The following is a 23,608-nucleotide window of genomic DNA, read 5'->3' on the forward strand; positions in this document are numbered from 1 at the left end:
TTGCTCAATGTGGGTTGAAATTACAAATTCTTCTGGAACTGGTGCCTCTAGAAGCAATTGACAGACGGGTAACCTTAAATAAAGTGGGCAACAGTGGGAGCCAGTTTGTCAGTTCTTGAAGAGCTAACAGATATCATTAAGAAAATTAAATCCTACAATACAGGAAATATGTCTCTGAATGCATTGCTTCAAAACTGGAAAATATTTTTGCTCAGTGCCTCATCTGTTTCATGTCAAACTTCATTGACTTTGTAAAATGTATTCAGCCTTGTGAATTGTTCCGTGATCAAATTTGTATGCAATATTTATTCTGTTATACTGATAAAAGTTCAGTGAGTGGGATCTTCTGTTCTGCAGAATTAAACTAGAAAATTATGGTGATTCTTAACGTAGTATTGCTAAAGAAACAACTCCTTTTAAACTTCACAGAATACATACATCATGCCCATAGGAATAATTCATAAAAATAAATCACATTGACACATTCCATGATATCTTGTAAGGCCCTGCAGGGTGGCAGTGGCAGCAGCCACTTTTATTTAGCATGTGTCTATTCCCCCAAAAGCTTTGTGTCCTACTTTTAATTTGGCTTTACATCATGCTAAACAGTCTCTCAAATGTAGAAAACACCTCAAAACAAATTATCTGATATTTCATTCCTAACCTTTCTAGAGGCTGACTGTAGGTCAGAGTCATCAGTCCATCCTCTGTGATGAAGTTCTGTGTACCTATAGAAATTTTCCATGTGCCCTTTCTCTGCTGGTGTAAGGCCTTAGCAGAAATGTTAAACCAATTATTATGAAGAATCATGGGATTACAAGACCATAGGGTAGTTCATATTGGAAGGGACCTCAGGAGGTCAATGAATCAAATGGTATGTGGGGATGACCAGCTATCCAGATAGAAGTAAATCAGACCCAAAAGGTGGCACTGAGCCCATCACAAGACCAGTATCATGAGTACGGTGAGATAAATGTAACAGTTCTGTTGTTACCTTGTTTCATTGCAGTTGTAGTTCTTTATATACCAAAGTACCACTGGTTATGATTCACCAGTAGTCTGAAAAGCAACACCATTGGAAATGGTTCTTGTCTCGAGAAATCTCTTTAGGCTTCTTAAAACTGTTTTCTTATCGATCAAAATCAAGCCTCTCCCATGGGGAAAAAGAATCGGGGTACCTCTTTTTAGCAAATAAAAGCTGTTTAGGTATTATGTATTCTGTAGTGGAGAGGTGAAAAATATGCTCTGAAAATGTGAAATGCAAATAAGCAATAACTCATAGTAAAGAGCTAAGTTTTATTTTATTTATAGACTACAATTGCCCAAATAACTGTAAAATGTACTATGGAAAAACATTCCTGCTTGTTTGGAGTTGCTCAAGGAATGGCCTTGTCTTACAGACTCAGGAATAAAACATTTTTATTTTTAGGTATATATACCTTATGCTTTTTTATCGTTTCAGTTTAACCACCATAAATGCTATATAAACTTACATAGCTGCAGCATAAACCCAAAAATACCTAAGAAACACCACCTCTTTCCAGCAAGCAGGTCTCACTCAAATGATACTCTAATAGTTTCTCTCTCGTTGTTTGATTCAAGGACAGCTTAAAGGCCCTATTGATATAGAATTGCAACATGCTTTACAGTGTTTTTGTTTTTATAATATCAGGTAGAAGGTGGAAACATAAAAACTGTTTTCTGTTGAAATTAATAGGTATTTTAAAATGTGATGAGTGAAATTGGGTGAGTGGAATTTCACGTAGAAAAAAAAAAGCTAAATTAATGATCTCTGCATTAAAGGAATTTAGAAAATCATTGCTTTCAGGTAATAGAAACTTAAGGTATTCTTTAGGTATTGTACAGGTGGTAGGAAATGCAGGTCAAATATATAAATTCTAATAATACATCCAAAAGCAGTAATTTTTAAATATATTTCTCATAAAGTTTAAAAATATACTTAAATAAGGTGTAGAACATAATCTCTTTAAATATTTGTGTACCAAATAGCAATAATAAGGGGGTTTTAGGTTAACATTATTCACTTTTCTAGATGAAGGTAGTATTCCCTAGTGGTAAAATGTATAAATTATCTAAGATTTTGCTTGATGTACATCTACCCTATAATCCAAAATTAAAATACAATCTTATAGGTATGTAGAATGTTACCCAGTTCTAGTTTTGAACGTCAAATTACTTAAAATATTTTTTATTATGTGTTTCATTTGAAGATCTTATAGTTTAGTTCTTCTTGGCAAGCCTTTAAGCGAGGTTACTGTCTACTCTTATGTTACATGTGAGGCATCTGAGGTAAAGAAAATTAAACTGACCTATATGAAGTCACTTGATTATTGACTGAGTTGAAAGCCCAGAAATAAAATCATAGCTTCCCTGAAGAGAAACTTAAAACTTTAAGATGGTTCCAGAGGGCAAGATTCTGCTGCAGGTCTTCTATTTGTGCTGCCTAAACATTAAAAATAAGAACAATTATCATAATATTGAAGACTATGAAGTGGAAGGCAGTATTTAAAATTATTTATACAACAGTAGCCTCTCAGAAACCTTAAACTGAGGTTAAACATTGAAAAAAAAAAATGCAAACTGTACAATAATTCTTGCTTCCCAGAGATAAAAGTATGTTCTGAACTTCAGCTTGGGCTCAGCAACCCCTCAGTTTTCAGTTCTGAGCCAGGACCCTGATGGCAATGCAGCTGCCTAGGTCTCTAATAACCATCACTTCAATCACCATCAGCAATGAATGTAAACTTTGGAATTGCCTTGAGCTATATGATCAATTTAATTTTTCTGTGCAGTTGGAAAAAGAAGAGATTAATACAAAACAATGTTAGAAGAAAAATCTCTTGACTTTGAAACAGCCATTTTTCTTAGAGAACATAATGAAAAATTTTCACATGTAATATGAATTATTTTGACAGGCTGTGACATTTCTGCTGGAAATAGTTCTGAAGGGACACTGGATGGGCTATGCTTTGGTCCTCCTTTGAAGCCAATTGCTTTATATCCATTGACTTCAATCAGAGTAGTATTATGGCAAGTACCTTTTAAAACAGCTTCATTCTGATTTTTATTTACAGAAGATAAGTTTTTACATTTGCACTACCAGTTTATCTGTTTGTCTTTCCAATATCTTTTAAATGTATTTTCCAATTTTAATTCAATTTAACAGAGGGTACTTGTCTCCAAGATAGTAAATCTCTACAAGTTTAATGAACATTAGAATTTGGGTAGAAGACCCTGTGCCCTACTAAGGCAAATGCTGAGAGACACTGACCTTTAACCATTCAGCTTGGTCTGCCCAACAACCAAGAGGCAACAGCTTGCATATAATATCAAACTAACCATGATACCCTGGGCTGATCACAGTATGTTCCATATTGTAAAACCTCAACTTTACAACTAAAGGTAATACAGGGAATGTAAAATGATTGACTAAAAGCTCATATTTTAACTTTGCCTTTACAGCTTTCAATAGCAATATATTTATCTTGTATTTGATGGAGAACAATCACAAGTCTTCTCCATCAAGACTTGGATCTCCTTTAGTGACTTTCAAAGAGTCACCCTCATGGAGCATATTTACCCCATTGACAGTATTAAAAAGTTTCACTACTTGATGACCCTTTTGTCATTATTTCTACAAATATGACTGCTGAGTAGTAAAAATAATTCAATATGAACCAAAGAAATTAATGAAGGATGAGCTCTCAATAGCCACTAAAAACAATAATCAAATGCAACTTCTTGCTTGAGAAATTATGAATTTTCTTGTTGGCAAAAAGAGGAATATGTCAGGTGCAGAATTACTCTGCTCATGCCTGATTCTTCTGTGTTTCCCTGAGTGTCCTGCACTGGCTAATGATTGATCTTTCTCATTAGTCTGGAAATGATGCAATACCAGGAACAGGCACAGGGCCAAACCCATTTCTACTCTCCAGAATCCCACTGAATAATCACTACATTGAAAACATATGAGAGACCAAACTGAAAAGAATAAACACTATACTGGGATGTAATTTTAGAAATAGGCTACTGGGATAGATGGACCTTTGGTCTGAGCAGCACGATTTTCTTATGTTCCCTATTCTTGTAAACTGTTGAAACTTGATTTAAGGTTGTATTTAATTCAGAAGACTCTTTGCCATAAATCAGCTCCCCAGGACCTGCAGCTGTGGTAGAAGTATGGCTCTGGAAGTCGTAACTACTACTGTATAAGCACAGAAGAACTGAAAGCATAAATATGCTGTCTAGAAAGCAAACCTCTCTTCAGAAAAGAAAGCTTAAATCTCAAAAATTCACTTTCTTTGAAGTGCCCTTTTGCTCTAGACTTGAGACATATATAGAACAACCCTCTACATGGTAAAACAATTACATTTTCTCGTTTAAATTTCACATTTCTAGTTTAAGAGCAGACTCATAAAACTTCTGATGGATGTAATCTTGAATGGGATGCTGTACTGTTCTGTAGCATCTGGAAACTAGGTAGTTGCAATAAGTATCTGAATGTGACAATGTCAAAATCATGTGAATGTGTAAGACAGCTCATCTGCATATGATAAAAGAGGGGTTCAGATGGGATAATGCAAACTAGTTCATCAAAAGGATGGATACCATTCTTTAAGTCATCTGGCCTTTAATATTTGCATGTCTGTCATGGAAATATTCCATGGTCAAAATAGCAATATGCTATATACAATAATCCTATCACCTTGTTATTTCTGACACTGGTTTTGTTTGGGTATTTTTTCTCTGAGAAAGAATAACCAAGATAATGAAATATCTTCAGTAACTGAGACAACTCTCCCAAATTTTTCTATGTTAAGAGCCATATAAGGGCAAAATATGAGGTCAAGATATATTTTATGAAGCTTAATCTTAAATGATTAATGTAAAAAGAAAATTAAATGTAGTCAATCAATAGTTCTCTGGGCAGAGCACTTGCAATACTATCTAATTTGTAACAGAAATATTTATGTTAATTACAAGGAAATTATAAATACGTATGACAAGGAGACTGCCTACAATTTCATTCCCAAATGAAAATTAATCTAATGTATTCTGCAGTTATTGTTGGAAACAATAATACTGGTAATATATTAAGAAGGAAATACTTTAGTATTAACCACTGTCTTCATACAAGAGTCTACCTATGATGTGGCTGCAACAATATTCAAAATAGAACTTCAACTCTGAGTTTTGTTTTTCTTCCTAAAGCCTAAAAAACTCCATGTTATCACTCTACTGATTTAAGAAATTAAGCTCCTTTCAGTGTAGTTCTATATGTGCTTGGTGCAAAGAGTTCCTACTATTCTTCAAAGTTGTGGTTTTCCTCTGTAAATTTGGTCCTCTCTGCTATCCATTAGTTCCCCAAAGTGCATCATCTGATGGTCCATTAGCTGTGTGAAGGACAGAAACTGTTCCTGTCAGTGCCAAGCAGGGAATTAGTGTTGGGTAGGAATCTCGTGCATGAGGAACCCATCTGGGACTGGCTGATGAATGGCTGTAGTCAGACTTCAGTTAAATTCTTTCAGGCAATTTGAGAATGTAAAATATTATCTATGGGTTATATGGCTTTTGATTACATTAAAGCAATTATTTCCTGGTTCCTGTGAAACTTTGGAGATGAGGAAATGTTCAAAAAGCACTGTGTGAAACAGATGGCTGATTCCACTTCTGGTGGCAGGCAGAATACCAGAATTTTGTCTGCCAGAAGGGAACCTCCTAAAATTACCTTCCCCTGGCTTTGTGTCCCTGGGTTCTTTGGTCACTAACAAGGATTGACCTTAACTACTCCTTTATTCGGTAGATGCATTGAGAGTCTCCTGTTTTCCTCTGCTTTAATCATTGTTTCCATTACATGGCATTAATGTGATCTAATTTTCCTTGGCTGAAATTAGCAAGTTAATTTGTGATTTATTAAGAAAACTCATCCATCCCCATGAACACAGTGTGGTTGTCTGCAAATGATTTCCCTGGGAAACCAGGCTCAAAGTGGTGATAGTTTTGTCATGTTTTATCCGTTCTGCAAATTAGCTCTATTCTGACTGCCTAGCCAACATCCTTCAATGTGAGAACTTACTGGTGAGAGATGCTTTGTCCCAATGGCTTTTACCAGTAATGATCGTCCTAGGAATATTTCAGAACTGCTCACATTGAGCTGTGTGATGTTAACATCATTAAAAAAAAATGTGTAGTGACAGGCATATAGTTCACATAGGAAACTTTAAAACATCATATTATTTCCTGACTGAAAATAAGTCCCCGTTTTAACCTCAGTTACATGGTTCTTTGTTGTCATCCGTGTTTTCTGAGTTTATAAATGGGTTCTGTTAAAATGAAGTAGTTCAAAGTGCTGCAGCTGCACAGCCCCTGGACTGTTTTTGCCAGCAGTGTGTCCCTCTGGTAGCGGGGCCGTGCTGCATCCCAGAGCCGGCTGGCTGGGACGGGCTGGCTGCGGCATCGCTCGCTGGCTGCGCGGTGCCCGTGCTCACCGCCTGGCCGTGGCCGTGCTGAGAGCTCCTCAGCAGAAAGGTTGAGATACGCTGAAAAAAACCCAACTGTCTCCGGGGATATCAATCTGCTTTCAGTGTAATGAATGCTTTAATTAAACATCTAAACACGTTTCTATTAAGCTTTAGATCATACTGATTTTTAAGCCACCTTTAAAGACAATGTAATTTAGATTAATTTTATTAAGCTTGTGTAAATCTCTCGTGGCTACTTACTTCTCTGTAAGTAGCAAAGTACTGTAAAAGCAAGAAAACATTATGTTGCTTCTAACATAAACTTGTTGATTGTTTTCAGGTAATTTAAGAAATATTGGCTTAAACAAAATGAGTACCCAAGCCGGCTCCTGTGTGAATTCAATGTAACGTCATTTATTTATTTAAACTGCTTACTTCTTCAGTGGTGCTGTTCAGGTTCGTTTCTTGAGCTGGGGGAAGATGAGAAGTGTTCCAGGCGCACATGGCCACGAGCTGCGCCGCGCTCCTACGGAGCCCTCGTGCTGGTGTGTAACTCCCGCAGGAAGCGCGGAGTGCAGGGCTTGGAGCGGCGGCGGGGAATACGGGAAATGAGACTTCCCCCCGGCCGAACCGTTCCGAGTGCTGCTGCCCCACCAGCCTCTCTCAGTGGTAAACAAGCCGGCAGGCGCAGGGCGGCGGGGACGGGACGGGACGGGACGGGACGGGACGGGACGGGACGGGACGGGACGGGACGGGACGGGACGGGACGGGAGAGAACAGGGCGGAACGCGGCGCTGCTCCAAACGCGGCTCTCGCAAAGGCCCGCAGCCGGCGCAGCGAGCCACAGTCGCACCCGGCCTGCCCCCGGCCTGGGCGGGACAGGGCTGGGCGCCCTGGGATTTCATAACCGGCCCCGGGGAGGGCTCAGCCGGCCCGCCCCGCCCCGGGACCTGCGGCGAGGAGCGGCCCCGACCCTCCCCCGCGGCCGCCGCTCCCCTCCCCCGGCCGGCGGAAGGACAAATAGTCCTCGCCGCATTGTTCGGTCCCGCACAACTTTGGGCCGCTCTCGGCCGGCGGGTGGAGGGGCGGCCCCGCGGAGGGGCGGCGGGGCAGCGGCCGGGCGGGCACGGCCACTCCGGTCCCCCGCGGCGGCGCTGGGGCGGCTGCGCTGGGGCGGCTGCGCTCGGCTCGCCCGGGGCTCTGCCGCGGGGCTCTGGCAGCCCGAGGGGCCGCTGGCGGGGCAGCTCCCGCCGGCCTCGGTCCCGCCGCCCGCCCCCGGGCTCTGTGGTCCCGGGCACAGCTGGCGGGCGGTCCCGCTGTGCCCGGCCCGGTTTTGCTGCGGGGAGCTGGACCAGGAGGAACCATCTCTGATGGGGCCCTCTCGCCATGATTTCTCCTTTCAGGCGCCTTCTTTTTTTTGACCTCCTTCCCGCAGACAACTTTTGTAGGAATTCCCCTTGAGAGGAGGTCCCTTACGGCGAACTAAAGCTTTTACTCACCCCCTGCTCAACCACAAGCACTTGGCAAGCACTTTGTCAGCGGCAGAAAACAAGTGAAGTGTAGCTGTCAGTGCCCCACAGAAACAGGTTTTGACTTAACAATAGTCACTCTGCATGTGTTCTCTCTGGTCACCTCCTAAGCAGTGCTCTTTGGCGATAGGATTCACCATTGGAGCCCCCTGCAAATGTTCTAAATCTTTCCGATTGTAGAATATGTTACATAATATATATGTTATATAATTTTAATTACCGCGAGGTAAATATAGCAGGCAGCAAATTCGGTTATCTGTAAGATGGGCTGTACTGATAACAGCAAGCGCTGCGTAATCATGAGGTTTAGGCATAGGAACACAGCTCTATGCTCTTTTGTAGCATACTTTTCCAGTCTGTTTTGTAAGGAAAAGCTATTGTAGGAAGAACAGAATGCCTCTCCAAGGACTTAATCCAAAAGTTTCATGCATTATAACAAAAATATTTTAATTTTCTTGTTGGCTCAAGTCAGGTTCCAGGTGAAGGAGCACATCAGTGAGAAAATGGAATTGCTTTGTCCATCCTAGTGCAGGAAACAAAGTTGTTTTCTCCTTATTGCTGACTCTGAATAAGCATTGCTCTCTGTACAGGGAAGTTTACTGGAAGTGGCAGAAGGGATTCAGTGGTTTTTGTGAGGGTGGGAACTTGTGAGAAACAGAAAAAGAACAACAAACTGGAGCAGGGAAGAAGGTTTGCTGACTTTTCTCCAGGGCTATGGATTTGCCGAGCAATAACATTTATCATGAATAAATTGTTGGCTGTGGATGCAAGCTGAGCATATACATGTTGATTTAAAGGAGCCATTCCAGTGAAAACTCCATCCTTGGTCAAGTGCTCTGTCGGGGATCACCCTAGGAGTTTGTACAGTTTGGGTAGTGATCATGAATTAATTCAGCATCTGTAAATTTAAGAATAAATAAGCCAAAAGGAGACATGCAAGCTTAATGATTCTATTCACACAGGCATGATACATTAAATAGTAATACAGAATACATTTTCTCACATCCCTGAATGCACAACAGCTGTCTGCTGTATCGAATATTTTTTTCTTTAAGGAGTGGGTGGAAAGCAATTCATGAAGGCTGTGAAAACTGTGTTTGAGTGTGATTATTTTCAGGGAGTTGTGCTCAAGTGATTTGGGTTTTATATTCCTCTTAATTTTTTTATTATGTTCTGTATGTAATTCTTCATTTTCATGGTCACATTGAAGCATGTGGAAGAATGCTACCATCGCCATCTGGCAAGTAGCAATTCCCTGACTGCTCTGGTTGGTCGCTGACCATATTGATGTTGGTAGCTCAGCTGTCAGGGCAGTTCCCATAAAGATTTACAGTTGTATTGTGTGTTCTGTCAGCGTCTGGAGTTCACTGATGACTTTGTGTGCAGAGGTTTACCTGCCTATTACTTGCACTACTCCATGACAGACTGAAGACTTCTCTCAGGGAAGGGTATTAAACTACAACACTGATACTTTGCTTGGTAGAAAATTCCTTGATGAAAGTATTTTTGGGAAAGCGTCTACAGGAATACAGTCCTGATTATGCAGTCCGGGCTTGTGAAATCACCAGCAAAATTATTAGTGCTTATCATTGCTCCTGTATTTTCCTTCTATCCATCTGAATCGTTGCTCCCTACGTATTGAAGACCTTTTATTTTTAATGAAGTGAAAGAAAAGAGGATGTAACAGTCACAGCAGGGGATAGCATTTTAGCCTGCTACATAATGTACAGGAAGGGTCCAGTTGTGTCACAGAACGGTTGGAAGTTTTTGATTTTTGTGTGATTTATATACTATGCTTGTTGTGTTCACACATGTGAAAGGAAAGAACCGTATCTAGGAGTTGCAGCTGGAATGAGACTAAAAGTATTTTCTTTGTTGCAAATGGAAAACCATTGTACCTGTTTGAACCAGGTTTCAGACACTGATTTCTTCAGATCTTTAAAAATGTTTACAATACATACTGCTTTGGGTTTCGGTTTTTTTCTTTTTAATGTTGACGACATTGGGCTTTGTTTAATTTTTTTGTGTATGGCTATGACACAGTAAGGATATGAAATGCATTTGTTAAAAACTTATTTTTGCAGTGAACAGGAATAATTTATAGGAAGTGGCAGAGCTGAAAGGATTCTAAGTAACACCTTGAGCGTGGGCTTGCAGATTCTGACAATAGGTGAAAGTATTGCATAGACATAGAACATCATGCCTTTATCATTTGAGTGTACATGTTTAGTTTCATGTTACATGATAAGAGGTTAAAAACTGAATACATTAAATATTCCAAATCTTAGGAATGTGGAAGAATATGTTCAGTGGCCATGAAGCATTAGGTTAATTATCTTTTGAATTTTACTGTAACAAAGGATGTGATAGTTACTGACCTTTCACAGCAGTTTTAGTTGAGCTACATGCCAGGAGTATGTTCTGAAATTTCTGACTTGGCCAACTCACTACCTTTTGGTGTCCCTCAGCAATCCTTTGGGTCAGACTCACAGTGTATTTTGGGTCAAAGCATACCTTCCCTGAGGCCTTGTGTACTTGCTAAATTGTCTGGCATAATTTCTGGAAAGTTCATTTATGTTCTGATAATTTTTCTCTAAGTGCCTTGAAGTTTTTCTGCGAGGACCGCCAAGGCACGGAGATGTGACGCAGAACAATGGCTGCTACAATGGGACTTTTGGCAATGAGCATGCATTACTCAGCATCTGCACAAGAAAGTGACATGTCATTGTGGAGCAAATAAAACATTTTATGGCATTTTGTGTAACTTTAAACCCTGTGCCATGGATTATGTGGCGATATCATCTTCCACTCAAAGCTTCTAGCTGCAAATAAAAGCCTATAAATATGAACCTTAGAATCTGATGTCAGAGGGCAAATACAAAGTATTTGTATTAACAAAGAATCTATAATTATCTGTATCTTTACAAAAAGAAGTTATAATTTTAATCCAATTACACATGAGTACAAGTAATTGTTAGCATTATTGCTTCCACTTTCTTTACATTTAGCCAGCTTTCTAATCGATGCTTATCAGCGTTGCAGCTGTACTAACTGGTACTGAGTGCCACTACTGGTTAAAAAGTAGCGCTTCCAGAGTCTCTTGTCAGTAGGTGCATAGGGGATCTTGTAACAAAAATATGTTAAAGAATGTTGCACATGAAATGTATAATAATCTCTGTCAATGGGTACTTCCCTCTAAAGTGTAGTATTATTTATACTTCAAAGAGAAAAAAGTACATACTTATATCCCTCAGGGGCACAGAGAATGGAAGTCATTGTGTTGGTATTTTAATACAAATTGCTTCCTGCATTTCTAAGTGGCAAATATATGAATATTCATAGAATCACGAGGCCAAATGATCATCCAGCACAAGGCATGTAAGGGAGAAAAATGGAGGGGAATCTCCAGAATCTCCAGTTTATCTTTGCCTGGGGGTGCTAAGTTTGTTACCACATTCCCATTCCTCCAGAAGATGTCACAGTCAGGGCCTGGGGTGGGAAGAGTTGATGGGGAAGGGAAGGGAAGGGTGTGTGGCTGGAGAGCCCTCGGTACAGCCTGCTGCTTTCCAGAGCTGGGGGACTGCCAAGCAGCAGCCTGGGAGGGATGTGCGCTCCTCCACACCGCATGCCCTTCCTCTCTGCGCTTACAGGCTCCTCGGTGCCTTTTAGGCTCTCCGAGATTTTAGTGTCCTTTTTCCTTGTCCTTGTGTTTCGTAAATACCTTTACTCCAAAAGAATAATATGCCAGTAGCTGCATAGATTATTGCTTTATAATTTCCACTTTCGGAGAGAATGGTAGGTGGCCCCCGGTAGCTGGGGTCAGAAAAGAGCAGGCCCAGCCCCAGGTGGTGGCAAGTAGGTGCCACCTGGGGGCTCTGCAGGCTCGAGAGACGGGTGTGCGATGGAGCACCGGCACCGCACCGGCAGCGCTGCGCTCGGTGTCGGGGAGAGGCCGCTACGCTGCTGTGTGGCGTGGCTTTACAGACACGAAGTAAACTTCCCAGCAGGACAGGCTGGCAGTGCGGTTTTGTGAGAAGTAGACGCAGCACAAAAGAGTGATTTGTCCGTAGCAGTGGCAGGACCCAAATGAGGGCGCAGGTTCTTCGCACGCTGCTTCCCATTGCTGCATGGAAGCCGTTGGGCTGGTTCACATTTAGCATCACCTGTTTCAGAGAGCTGCAGAGTTTATTTGAATGTGTGTTCTTGTAGTAACAGCCATGTTCTTGTGCTTTGACACGATACGGTTTTAATGGTGTATATTTAAGAGGAAGCTACTAATGAATGCTTAAAGATTTATGGAATTTATATGCCATTTTATTCTGAGCAGTAAGACTGTGTATTAATATATTGAAAGTATTCAGGCATATTTTAGGGTATGTGAATTCAGGGTGAGTGCGATAATGTGTTTTGGGGCACGTGCGTTGCCGGTAGTGCTGCATGTCGAGGTTTGCTGTCGCTTTGGCCGAGTTGGGGAGGCGTCTGTTCCCGTGGGGTGCGTGTTTCCCTGAGCGGCCCGAGGGGACTCGCTTCTCCCCATCTGCCGGGGCGTCCCCACGCTGCGTCCGGGGGAGAGGAGTGTGCCGGGGCGGCTCCCGGGGGTGCCCGTGGATCGCCGCCCGCCCCGGCCGGGAGCGGCGCGGCGCGACAAGGGTTAAGGCGGCGGCGCTCGGCGCGGAGGGATACGGAGCCGGAGCCGTGAACGTGGTGCTGAGGCTCTGTAAGCAAAAAAATGTCCGCCTGAGGGAACCCACAAGTTCCTTCCAGCGGGGGGGGAGCGCTCGGCTCGTCGCCTCCCACCCAGCCCGCGGCCCGCGCGCCGCCGCCGGCCCGGCCCTGGTCACCGGAGCGTACACGGACAACGGGTAAGTGCGGCCGGCCGCGAGAAGTTGGGAGAGAGCGGCGGGGGGAGGGAAGCGGCGGCCGGGCGCTCGCAGGGGCAGAGGCGGCGGCGAGGGGACGGGGCCGCGGGCACGCGGGCGGGAGTGGGGCTGCCCGGGCTGGCGACGGGGAGACCGCGGGGGAGGCGGAGGCTCCGCCGGGGAGCCCGAGGGGCGGCAGCCGGGGCCGGCCGCGCGGGCGGCGGGGCGGGTGTGCGGCGCGCGGGGGTCTCCGGGCCGCGGACCGCGGGCAGGAGCGATTCCCCGCGGGCGGCGCTCGGCGGTTGCCCGCGCTCATAAAGGACCGGGCGGCTCCCAAACTTGCCGGGGCGCGGGGCCGCGGCGGCTCCCCCGCGGCGCCCGCCGGCACAAGGGAAGGCGCGGGCCCCTCCCGTCCCCGCCGCCGCACGCGCATTCCAGCCCCCCCCCCCCACCCGCCGGCGGCGGCGGCGCGCGCGCCCCCGGTCCCGCGTGTGCGCGTGCGGGGGCGGCTCCCGGCCCGCCGCGGTCCCGAGCGCGGAGCGGCGGCCGCGGCCCCCGGTGGGTGGGTCGGGAGAGAGGGGGAGGGGGAGCCGGCACCGGCGGTGGGCGATAATGCCGGGGCAGAGATGGCTCTGCTGAGGCTTGTTCGGCCCCGCTCGTCAGCCCCATTGTTGCGGGGACAGTGAGTCACTTAATCTCTCGCTAATTCTCCGGACCTCGCCGGGCCGCGGCTGTTTATTTGCTTTCGCTTGCCTGGGGGGGACTTAATTCCTGGCGGCGGCCCTTCTGCGGCGTGACCGTGCCCTGCTCGAGGCTGGGGGAGAAGTGGAATGAGGGAGAAGAGGGAGCCTGAGGAAACTTGAAGAGAGTTGGTTAGTTTGGGAAGCTGCTGCTGCCGATTTCCTCAGCCCGCTCGGCCAAGCGAGGCTCCCCCGGGAGTCTCCACCCCGCCCCAGGGGTGCAGGTAGCGGAGGCCCCTCTTGGCGGGGGCCGGGTTCGCGGCGTGGAGTGCTGCCTGTGCCTCTCTCCCTGTGCCCTAGAAAGGTGATCGGAGGAGCGGAGGAAGATGAATTCCCAGCAGCAGAGGATGGCCGCTATAGGAACTGACAAGGAACTGAGCGACTTGCTGGACTTCAGCGCGGTAGGATATTCTCCGAGGTCTTCTCATGACTTCTCCGTGGTCATGCGAACTGAGGAGCAGGGGCAGCAGCGTGCAGGGCTTGGCTGGGTCTGCCTCAGCCAAGTTGGACACCTGAACTTTGATGTAATGTCTAGACTTCCAGATTTAATACTGTAATACCAGCTGGGTCAATTGGTTTAACTGGTTAAAATCAGGCTGACCCAGTGATGGCATAATCTAATAATTAACGTTGGTTAAGCTGGCGTGTGGCACCGGTACATTGGTTCTTGGGTGGATTTTTTGTATTGTTTTATTTTATTTTTTCTTTAAACAAAAGAAAAATTATTACCTACAAATAAAATAAGTTATTAATTGATGGTCTTGGCTAAGAAAATGGTAGGTATTTTCTGTGTGATACTTTTTGCATACCAAAATCTTGATTTATGACTATAATAGAAAACTGCTGCCTCTTAAATGCTGTCTTTATGCAGTGATTTTGTACTCACAGATGAGTAAGAATGTAATTTGAGTAAAAGAATGGAAGTCGTATAGCTATTTGAAATTGTCACAGTAGTAGGTGTCCTTTTAATTTTAAGTTGTTTGTGTTCACACAGAAATAAGGTTTTGGTCCTATTAATAATTGCAAGGAATACTTCAGTTTACTGGTTTTGTGTGTCTAAACATGCATCTTGCATTCTGTTTGTTTTCAAGCAGAAAATAGAAAAAAAATTGTTTCCTATTAACCTCTTTTCAGCACAGACTTTCAAAGCTAACTAAAACTTGTCTTTTTTGTTTTTTCTTGTTTTGCAGATGTTTTCCCCACCTGTAAATAGTGGAAAAACCAGACCAACTACGCTAGGTAGCAGCCAGTTCAGTGGATCAGGTAGGATGCATCCAAGATAGATAATGCTCATCTCACTGGGTCTTGATGTTTCAGCATAGTCTTCATGTTCTCAGAGTATTGAAATCTTTCATTTGTGCATATTCTCATAAGATATTCAGATCAGTTAGAGATGTGCTGTTTTCATCTTCAAAAGCTGGCATTTTGCTAGCTTTTATCATGGTGTTCCTTTCTAAGTCTTAGGTTATTAGTCACTGTATAGTGAACTGTTGAGCATCTCCAGCCATACTGACATGGAAGTTGTGTATTTGTTATATTAAAAATGAATGACTGTTGTTTTGGTTTGAGAAAATCAAACCTACCTGTTTAGTTGAAGAATTTCCTAGCCCCCTGGTATGAAGGGAAAAAACTTGTGTAAAATGCCAAATACTTAAATACTCCTGACTCAAGGACATGTTATTTTAAGGTAAATGTGAGTTTAATACAATTTTCTCAAAAAATGTGTAGCTCTCAAACGTTTGACAACTAGAATTTTCTTGTGTTGAAACTTTATCCATGCATCTGGAGAACAAGTAACTGTACTTACATGTTGCATGTGTTTTGTGGCTTCTAGGTATTATCACAGGGTCCACCTAATAGCTGTGTCAGAGACCTTTAAGCTAAGACTGTAATAGGAAAAAAGTATAATTTTAAAACAGATGCTTTGCATCATTCCCTAAAGGAAATATTTATTATTTTATGTGAAAGAGAAACCAGAGTAAGTTTTTGATAAAACTTTTTATGTAGCTTCATCTTGTTTGAATACAGTGAAATGATATTTTTGCTCTTATGGATACAACAAAATGATGTTTGTATTTTAATTAATGAAAACAAATGTTTAGAATACCAGTAGAGAAGTGAAGTAGTGGCTTGAAGTTTTGCTGTAGTATCCCGTTGGCCTCTTAGGTTGTCAGGGCTGTTACTCTGAGAGTCCAAATGACGCTGCATTTTAGTGACACTCAAGGATTTTTGTTTTTAAAAGCATCTTAAAACTTCTTAATTGAGAAATTTTTCAAGCTTTCCAGAGACTTTCTCTCACATTTAATTTCATGAAACTATGTAGCAAATGTAATTGTTTGGTACTCGAAGAAGTCTGTTAGGTTTTCTCCTAAAATAAATTACTGGCTTCCTCTTCCTCTTTGAAAGTACATCAAGTTTAAGTTAATGGCAATAGTAACACAGCAAATCTGTCTTATGATGTAGTTAATATTTTTTTTTTTTAAAATACAAATATTTAAGAGAGTTTTTTCTCTGAAGTTTGTTTTAAAAGACATCCAGGCACCTAAAACTTAATTGTGTGGAGCACAGTCTAAGCATCTCATCCCACTTTGTCCTTGCTTTTTCTGAATGAGTAGAATGATTTTCTGTTGAACAATAGAGCTTTTATTTTTACTATAGGTTTTATAGCGCTGCTAAATAATGTGGCATGTCCTATTTGTAGCTAATGCTTCCTTTCTTCCCTTGGATGTCTTAGAAAAAGAGAGAATGCCAGAATAGTTATTTCTTTAAGAGAAACAGTCTAAGTGACTCCTTGAATTTCTTTACCAATATGGTGTATCCTCCTATAAATACCAATCGTCAGTACAACACTGCAACTGTCAAACAAGCTACAACCTCAGCTGAGTTCCCTTGGAATGATAGTAGTATATATTTGTGGATTTTCATTAAAAACATTTCTAGTTGTAACGATTTACTGGTTAGTGGGATTATATGCCCTAGTTCTAGTAATGTTATGATCTAAGCCTTGACCTAGGGGGATTACTCCGCAGGAGTGAGAGGTGACAAATTTCTTTATTATTATTCTTTATTCAATTGTGTTCTGAGACAGTGTTAAGTATTGTAGAAAAACTATGTCAAGATTAGTGATGAAATACAGGCATTTAATTTCTAAGTACTTTGATTTAATTGTGGTCTTGCTATAATTTTAAGTGTTTTGTAACTTCTAGGACAAACAATACTTGAAAGCTTTTTTTTTTTTTTAACTGACTTTTTAGAGAGAAACATGAAAAGAGAAGGTATTTATTCCTTTGAGCTATTTAGGACTGAAAATCACACTATGTGCAGATTTCCAATAAGTACTTTTTTTTCTTTGGATGTTGCTGCCTCTAACAGAGACTTTTGGTGGTTTTGATGGCAATTAGTGAAGTGAAGCTTGCTTTAATATCTTTCCCATTAAGCTCAGTTTTATTTTTGTGATACTTTTATAAGCATACTAAAAGAAAGTGCCTACTTTTCCTTAGTTGGAGTAAGACTGTGTTCACTTTTTATTTTAGAGCCCCCTCTTTCTCATTTGAACTTAAAATAAACATCTGTAAACACCTCCCCTCCCCTCCAACCTGCCAGTGATTTGAGATTCAGCCTAATAGCCCCCATTAAGTAGGTGAAGATCAATTGTGTGTCTACTGTGTAGACTGTGTATTTCTGGGAAATCTGATTTAGAAGGAAGGAATGCTCATTATGCTTTTTCCTTACCACCTCCAGGTCCCTAGTTTAAAAGGACAAATTAGTTCCTGTTAAAGAATGGTTAAGTTTTGTTTGTTTTTCAGGTGTGGCTTTGTGAAGGGTTGGAAATACTGGGGTGTATGGTATTAATTCTGATGTAACAAGCTTGATATGCTATAATTTTGTTGATTATATTTTAAAAACATACGTGTAGTTGGGTTGGATGAATAAAACAGCTAATACAACTGATGTATGATTTGTAAGAAATTGCTGTCATGGATTAACTGGTGAACATTGTGTTTTGATTAAAAGATAGCTGGGGCAGTCTTGCTTTCTTCAGGTCAATCAGTTATGAATGAAAGCTGAAGATAAAAGAAGTGAACAAATCTGCTATATTGTAGTATATTATGACAGTAAATCATGTAAGCTGCTGATAAAGTCAAATAACTTGGTCAGACTACTGGTAAAAATAAACATATTGGAAAAGTAACCTGATATGTAAGCCAGTGAGTTAAGCCACAAAATATTCCTTGTCATACCTGTTGTACTTAATTCTTGTTTAAAACAGAACTTGTCATTCTTTTCTCCTCCAGAAGCACCTTCTGCAAATGAAGTAATTTCTGTTTTAGAAAGTGTAGTAGAAGGTGGCAAAGGTTAGAGATTTGTTCCATTGGGCTTTTTAATCAGTGTTTTTAAATTTCATTTTATTTAAAATCAAAATTTTATGTTGCTACTATGGCTAATGGTAGTGTTTGTGATTTACAATGACATTTTGGCTTGTTTTGCTTGTGTCTAAGCTACAACACATATGCCAATACAAACCTGGATGGTTACTGATTTTGCCCAACACCCTTTATTACTGTAATTCCATTAGCAACCAGTCACAATATGCAGGTGCCTGCCATGGGCAATGGTAGTGGAATTTTCCTATGGTTTTTAGTAGATTTGATCTCAATCTCAGTTTTTCCTGTAACTGAGTTTTTATTAATCTCAGGTTTGGTACCTGTAAAATAAATCTTCAATTTTTTTGTCTTTTGCAAGGAAGAGTAAATCCAAGGCAATATTTTTTTGTGGTGTATCAATTTCAATGTACTTTCAATAGCCTTTCAGTGTACTAATATCATTATTTAATATTTTTGCACGTGGCTGTGCACATGCTTCTATGAGGTGTCGGTCAAAGAGACGAAGTAAGGTAATGTGGATGTATAGCAGAAAAGAAAGATAAGAGTTTCAAGTAAGAGGTACAGTTTGGAGCTAAGTTGTCAAAATGTGACACTTCTCTTGCCTGTAAGAGTCTTCTGACTTTCATGAAAAAATAAGCATGCAGATTTGGGTGTGAACAGCTCTGGGCACAAATCTTGTGTGTACCTAGGCATTCCTCATTCATGCAAAAAACTTCTGAATGTATCTGTTTAGATATCTGTATTGGTTTTATACAATAAAATTGGGTTTGTACAATCTTTTATACAGATTCAAGAGACTGGCTGCCTTTTCCACTTCTCTCTACTAATGTACTGAGTTTGTAAGGGGTGCATTGGATTGGGATTGGCCACTAATTAGTGGTTTGATGCAAAGACTAGTTGAGTTGATAGCCTGCCATTAACCTGACTGTCATTAGGGCCATGTCTCTTGAGAAGGGACACAATGGCAATTCTTGAGCTGGTCTATTAAGTTACCAAACAGTGTTTCCAAAATTAACAAAACCTGACTTTGTCTATACTGTAAACTCTAATTTCCTTTTCAATTTTCCATCAGCAGTTCCTTGTAAAAAAACCCCAAAAAAACCAAAAAACAAAACAAAAAAAAAACAAAACAGAAAAGTTGGGAGAGTCACCTGGATGGGCAATGATTTAGATACTCTGTTCATTGATCTATGCAATTGCTTAAGAGAAAAGGCACTCTTAATGTGTGTTAAATGCCGGAAATCTGGAGTGGCCAGATTAAACCTTAGGTCATGCAGCAGTGTGGCTTTTTTATTTCTTTTAGTTTTTTAATATCTAGTTTGTCCTCTACCTTCATTAAAGTGAACCAGCAGACCTGGTAACCTGGTATTTCATTTTTGGTCTGAGGGGTGCTAAATTCTGTCCTCTTCTGAAGAGCCTTGGGAGAGTTGAAGAAGCCTTGTGCTTGAAAGCAGAAGGGTGTTCATGTCTTCTTTACCTTCTAATTTTTTTGTAGGGTAGATCCATGGTTTACTCTTCAAAGGGGCCAAGTGCAAGTGAGAGCAAGATTTCAGTCTGGATCCCTCACCTGTTGCATTTAGAAACCTGAAGGGTGGGGCAGAGGCAGTAAATACATGACTACAGCTTGCCTGTTGGCAGCCCCTGTCACACTGTCACTGTTCTTCCATCCCTTGCCTTTGGAAAGATAAATTACCAGGCACTCCATGGAAAGTATATTATATATTCCTGTGTAATATAGCTTCCATACTCCTGTTTAAGAAAGAGAAGGGAAAAAATGTTGGACAAGTGAGGAGAGCTGACAACTCAATTTAAAAGCAGTGTTTGCAAGGTGTTTGTGGTCATATGGATATTGAGGTTTTGAGGACTGAGGAAATAGGGCGAGTTACTGTAACAGCTCAGTATTCTGAATCTAGTTTGGAAAGCAGAGAAATAGGTATTAGTCCATTGCTGTTGACTTTGATTTTGAAAGATGATAATGGTATGAACCTCATGACACTTGGTCAGAAATTCTTTGCTGTTTTCCAAATAGAAGATTTGAGAATTCTTAGTAGTGCTGGCCTTTCTCCTGTTCAGAGATACGTTTGATACCATTAATAGGGGAAACTGACTTTTGCTGTGTTGGCATGTGGAAACCATTCTTTCAAAAAGTTACTCCTGTATTTCCAGCAATTTTTGCCTTAGATGAGAGCAGCAGTGTGGTCACTGTGTTACAGGCACAGCATCCAACCTCCAAACCCCATATAAATGTTACTGGTTTGGGATGCAAGGAAGAGCCTTGCAATGTTATTTCTGGATGGCTTCAGAAAATCTGGGATTGCAGTAGTGCCTTGTCCTTTCCTGATGTGCATCCATCTAGGATGGAGTACCTTCCAACATCATCCTTCCCTCAGCCAGTATCTCTGTGTTCTTCCAAATTTTTCTGATCTACTCTAAGTGATGAAGAGTATTCAGCTGCTTTGGAGAGTGTTCTTAATGGCGTGCGGGAAAGAATATGATTTGAAATTTTGTATTTATCCAGAAAGCAGTGTTGATAGAAATGTAAACGCGAGGACTAAAGGTTTGGATAAAGAGGAGGAAGAGAAGTATGAATGAGATTCTTACATATTTGTGTGTTCCTTAATGTCAGCTGAACTTGTAATCTCTCCCTGTAAACTTTTATGTCTGCAGCTTTTGATAAGTTCTAGCTTTTTTTGCGTTTATTTGTTTATGGTCTCGTTTTGATCTTTAGCAAAGGAATTATATGTTAAAAGCTTGTCATACATACATGCTTGCCAAAGTACCCCTTCCCCTCACTTCTTTCCAGCTGTCACACAAAGAGGATTTAACCCCTTAGCTGTTCTGCTGTCAAGGTCTTATTACAGCTGTTTGTTTCAGGTAATTCTGCTTTATCCTTAGTTGAGCCTGCAGATACCATTACATGAGTTTCTGTTAATCTACCCTATACTCTACTATTAACTTGGTAAATTGTATTTTTCTGAAATTGCTAAAGGTATAGTATAATCGTTGAACGGTGTGTGTATTTATGAAGAGGTTGTTTAAGGCAGTAATGTAATACTGTATCTGTTAGTAAGACTAAGGCTTGTGGAGACAGTTTTTAAAGTGGGAAGCTGCACATAAATGGAAATAGTTTGCTAGGCTTCTTGAACTGACCTCTCTTGGCCATGGAGATGTAGTTTTTGTTACTCTAATGTGGAAGGATTATGTTTTTGGGGAAATAACACTGAGCATTTTCAGAATTATATAAAATTGATTAAGTACCCACAGAGCCAGATGTGATCTGAGATACAATAAATAAGTCTTCTGTCTAAATTCACTTAAAAATAAATACTAATTTCCATACTTTAATTTTCAATAAATGACCGCATGAAATAAAGAAGGTTCTCTAAAAACCTGTTTTTACAGTCATTGTCCAGTTCAATGTGTTAGCACTTTTCCAGAAATATGTAGCAATCTTGATTGGTTTTGTATGTCCTCAGGAGGTCAAAAGATTTTAAATAAAGAAAGAAATAAGCAAAAGCAGTAATTTTTTTTTGCATGTGAATTATTTGGAGATTGTTATTGAACATGCATAACTAGCTTTAAATATTGTATTCACCTCAATCACTTTTGGTTACTAAATGTTATAGGAAAATGGGGGAAAAATATTACTTCAGTTAAAAATTATCATTCTAAGGATAGGAATTTTATTTTTAATATCTGAGGGTTTTTTTCCTGTATTAAATTGTAATGGCCACTCCTGTATTTTGTGGGTTTTGTTTACTTTTTGTTTATTTTAAAATTAATTTGAAACTGTAGAAGTCCCCAGATCTATTGTATACCTCAGCCTGATGATTTGGAGGTACTTTATGGCACTTGATGGACTTTCTAAATACTACAATGCATTATTTACTGATGGTTGTACGGGTAAAGTTGTTGGGGTTTTTTGTGGGGTTTTTGTTTTGGTTTTTTTTCTGTTATGAGTCTAAGATGAGATAACGATAATTTTTTTTAATGTCTTGAATGAATGCCTTGTTTTTTCATCTGTAAAACAAAACTGTGTTTGTAAACACAACATTCAAAAACATAAAGGACGTACTTCTTTGGTGAAGATGTTAACTGAATACCAAGAATGATCAGAAAGAGTAGCTTTTGTTATATTTATAATATCTCACTGTTTTCAGAGGATAATCAGGCTAAAAAGTACCCAATCAATCTTCAGAACTTCGTTACTTTCTTGTATACCAGAGATCTGATTTCTTATTTTTTTTCAAGTAAAGGGCTGAAATTGCTTTGCAATGGATAAACTTCATGTTCTTACCAGTGTAATGCAGAAAAATCTTGTTTGACCTCAGCAGAATAATTGTTGCCAGTGTGTTAAAGTAGTATTTGGAATGGAGGGGGTGAAAAAGACTTCACTCAAAGTGTTTACTTTGCATCCCTGGTGGTAGGGTCATGTTCTCTGTGAATGGTAGTAAAAACAGCATAAAACTAAGTGATATTTATCTTTGACAGACAAGTTGTACAGTTCCATATTAGGGCTATGGAATCACATTTAAAAGATGGTTAAAAAGTCTACATTTTTGTTATGCTAGCAATTTATTGCTAAGTGGGAAATAGGTGGATCTTTTTTTATGTAGAGCTGATAATTTTGTATTTTTTTTTTCTGAAGTAAATTTTTGTTTATTGCAGTGGACCTGATTTCTTGCTTCTGGTCTTCTTTCTACAGAGGTTGCCTATGTTGTTTTTTTGTTAGCATGTTAGGTACTAGTTGCACTTTTCAAGTTTGCTTTTTTTTTGGTAGCAGATTTTGTTGGTTTTTTTCTGTGCCAGTTGTAGTTACAGGGACAGTGGTGTCTCCGTGTCTTGATCAGGTTGTTAGTTGTGTGGACTTCCAGTAAGAAGTTTAACCACTTGCTTTCTACTTTCCTTTTCATGAACAAAACTGTAGGACACATTTTGTGTTTAGCTTGTCTCTGGAAGAGATCTTTGCTGTTGCTGAAACAGTGGTAACACAGCAAAACTTGTGTTAGGCTGGGCTGGAATTTTATGTTGAAGTGTATATTTTGTTAAAATTATATTTTAGGTGGTATATTCTTTTTTCTCCTTTTTGAATATAAAGATGAGTAGGCTGAACTAATTGTTAGAAGAGCACCTAGTTAATCAAAATCCAAATTTGGCGATTTCTAGTTGTGTATATTTTGCAGGTAAAATGCAAATGAATATCAGATCATAGATGTGCATGTTCTGTGTGTTAAAATCAAATAGAGTTTAAAATGTATTTTACCCTTAATTCAGTATAAGCAAAAAATCCAGAGGTATATTTAGTCTTCTGTAGGAGAATGGAATTCAACGTGTATATTTTTATTTTTTGTTTACTTGAATGCAAGGTACTATTGTCTTGTTGTTATCCCAAGAGCTATTGTGGCTATCCTATGAAATTATTAAATCAGACATCTTTGCTTGTAGGACAAACATTTTTCATATTGTGGTGTTTCGACCATTTCCAATGCGACACCTATCCCGTTCCAGTTCTTTATGCAGCAACTTCATGAGTCATAATCCTTGCAAAAGAACACAGCTTAAAATAATCACTGATTGTTTCTTTGCAATTCTATTCACTGCCCATTGCAAATA

At 40.6% G+C, this 23,608-nt stretch overlaps 1 protein-coding gene across 7 annotated transcripts in view; it reads left to right on the forward strand.

The window, feature by feature from the left end:
- The first annotated feature begins 12,736 nt into the window (after nt 1–12,736).
- Nucleotides 12,737–23,608, forward strand: part of TCF12 (transcription factor 12) — a 159,898-nt gene continuing 149,026 nt past the window's right edge. For 5 of the 7 annotated variants that reach the window (XM_058847208.1, XM_058847211.1, XM_058847210.1 and 2 more), the window contains exons 1-3: nt 12,737–12,873; nt 13,911–14,011; nt 14,801–14,873. In XM_058847208.1, coding sequence (XP_058703191.1) covers nt 13,937–14,011; nt 14,801–14,873 — 148 coding nt within the window. In that variant the 5' untranslated portion in view covers nt 12,737–12,873; nt 13,911–13,936. Of the gene's footprint in view, nt 12,874–13,534; nt 13,553–13,910; nt 14,012–14,800; nt 14,874–23,608 lie in introns of those variants that run through there. The other 2 variants (XM_058847212.1, XM_058847209.1) reach the window with 2 other exon arrangements.

Source organism: Poecile atricapillus, chromosome 11, assembly GCF_030490865.1.
Source record: "Poecile atricapillus isolate bPoeAtr1 chromosome 11, bPoeAtr1.hap1, whole genome shotgun sequence".
NCBI classification, from domain to species: Eukaryota; Metazoa; Chordata; class Aves; order Passeriformes; family Paridae; genus Poecile; species Poecile atricapillus.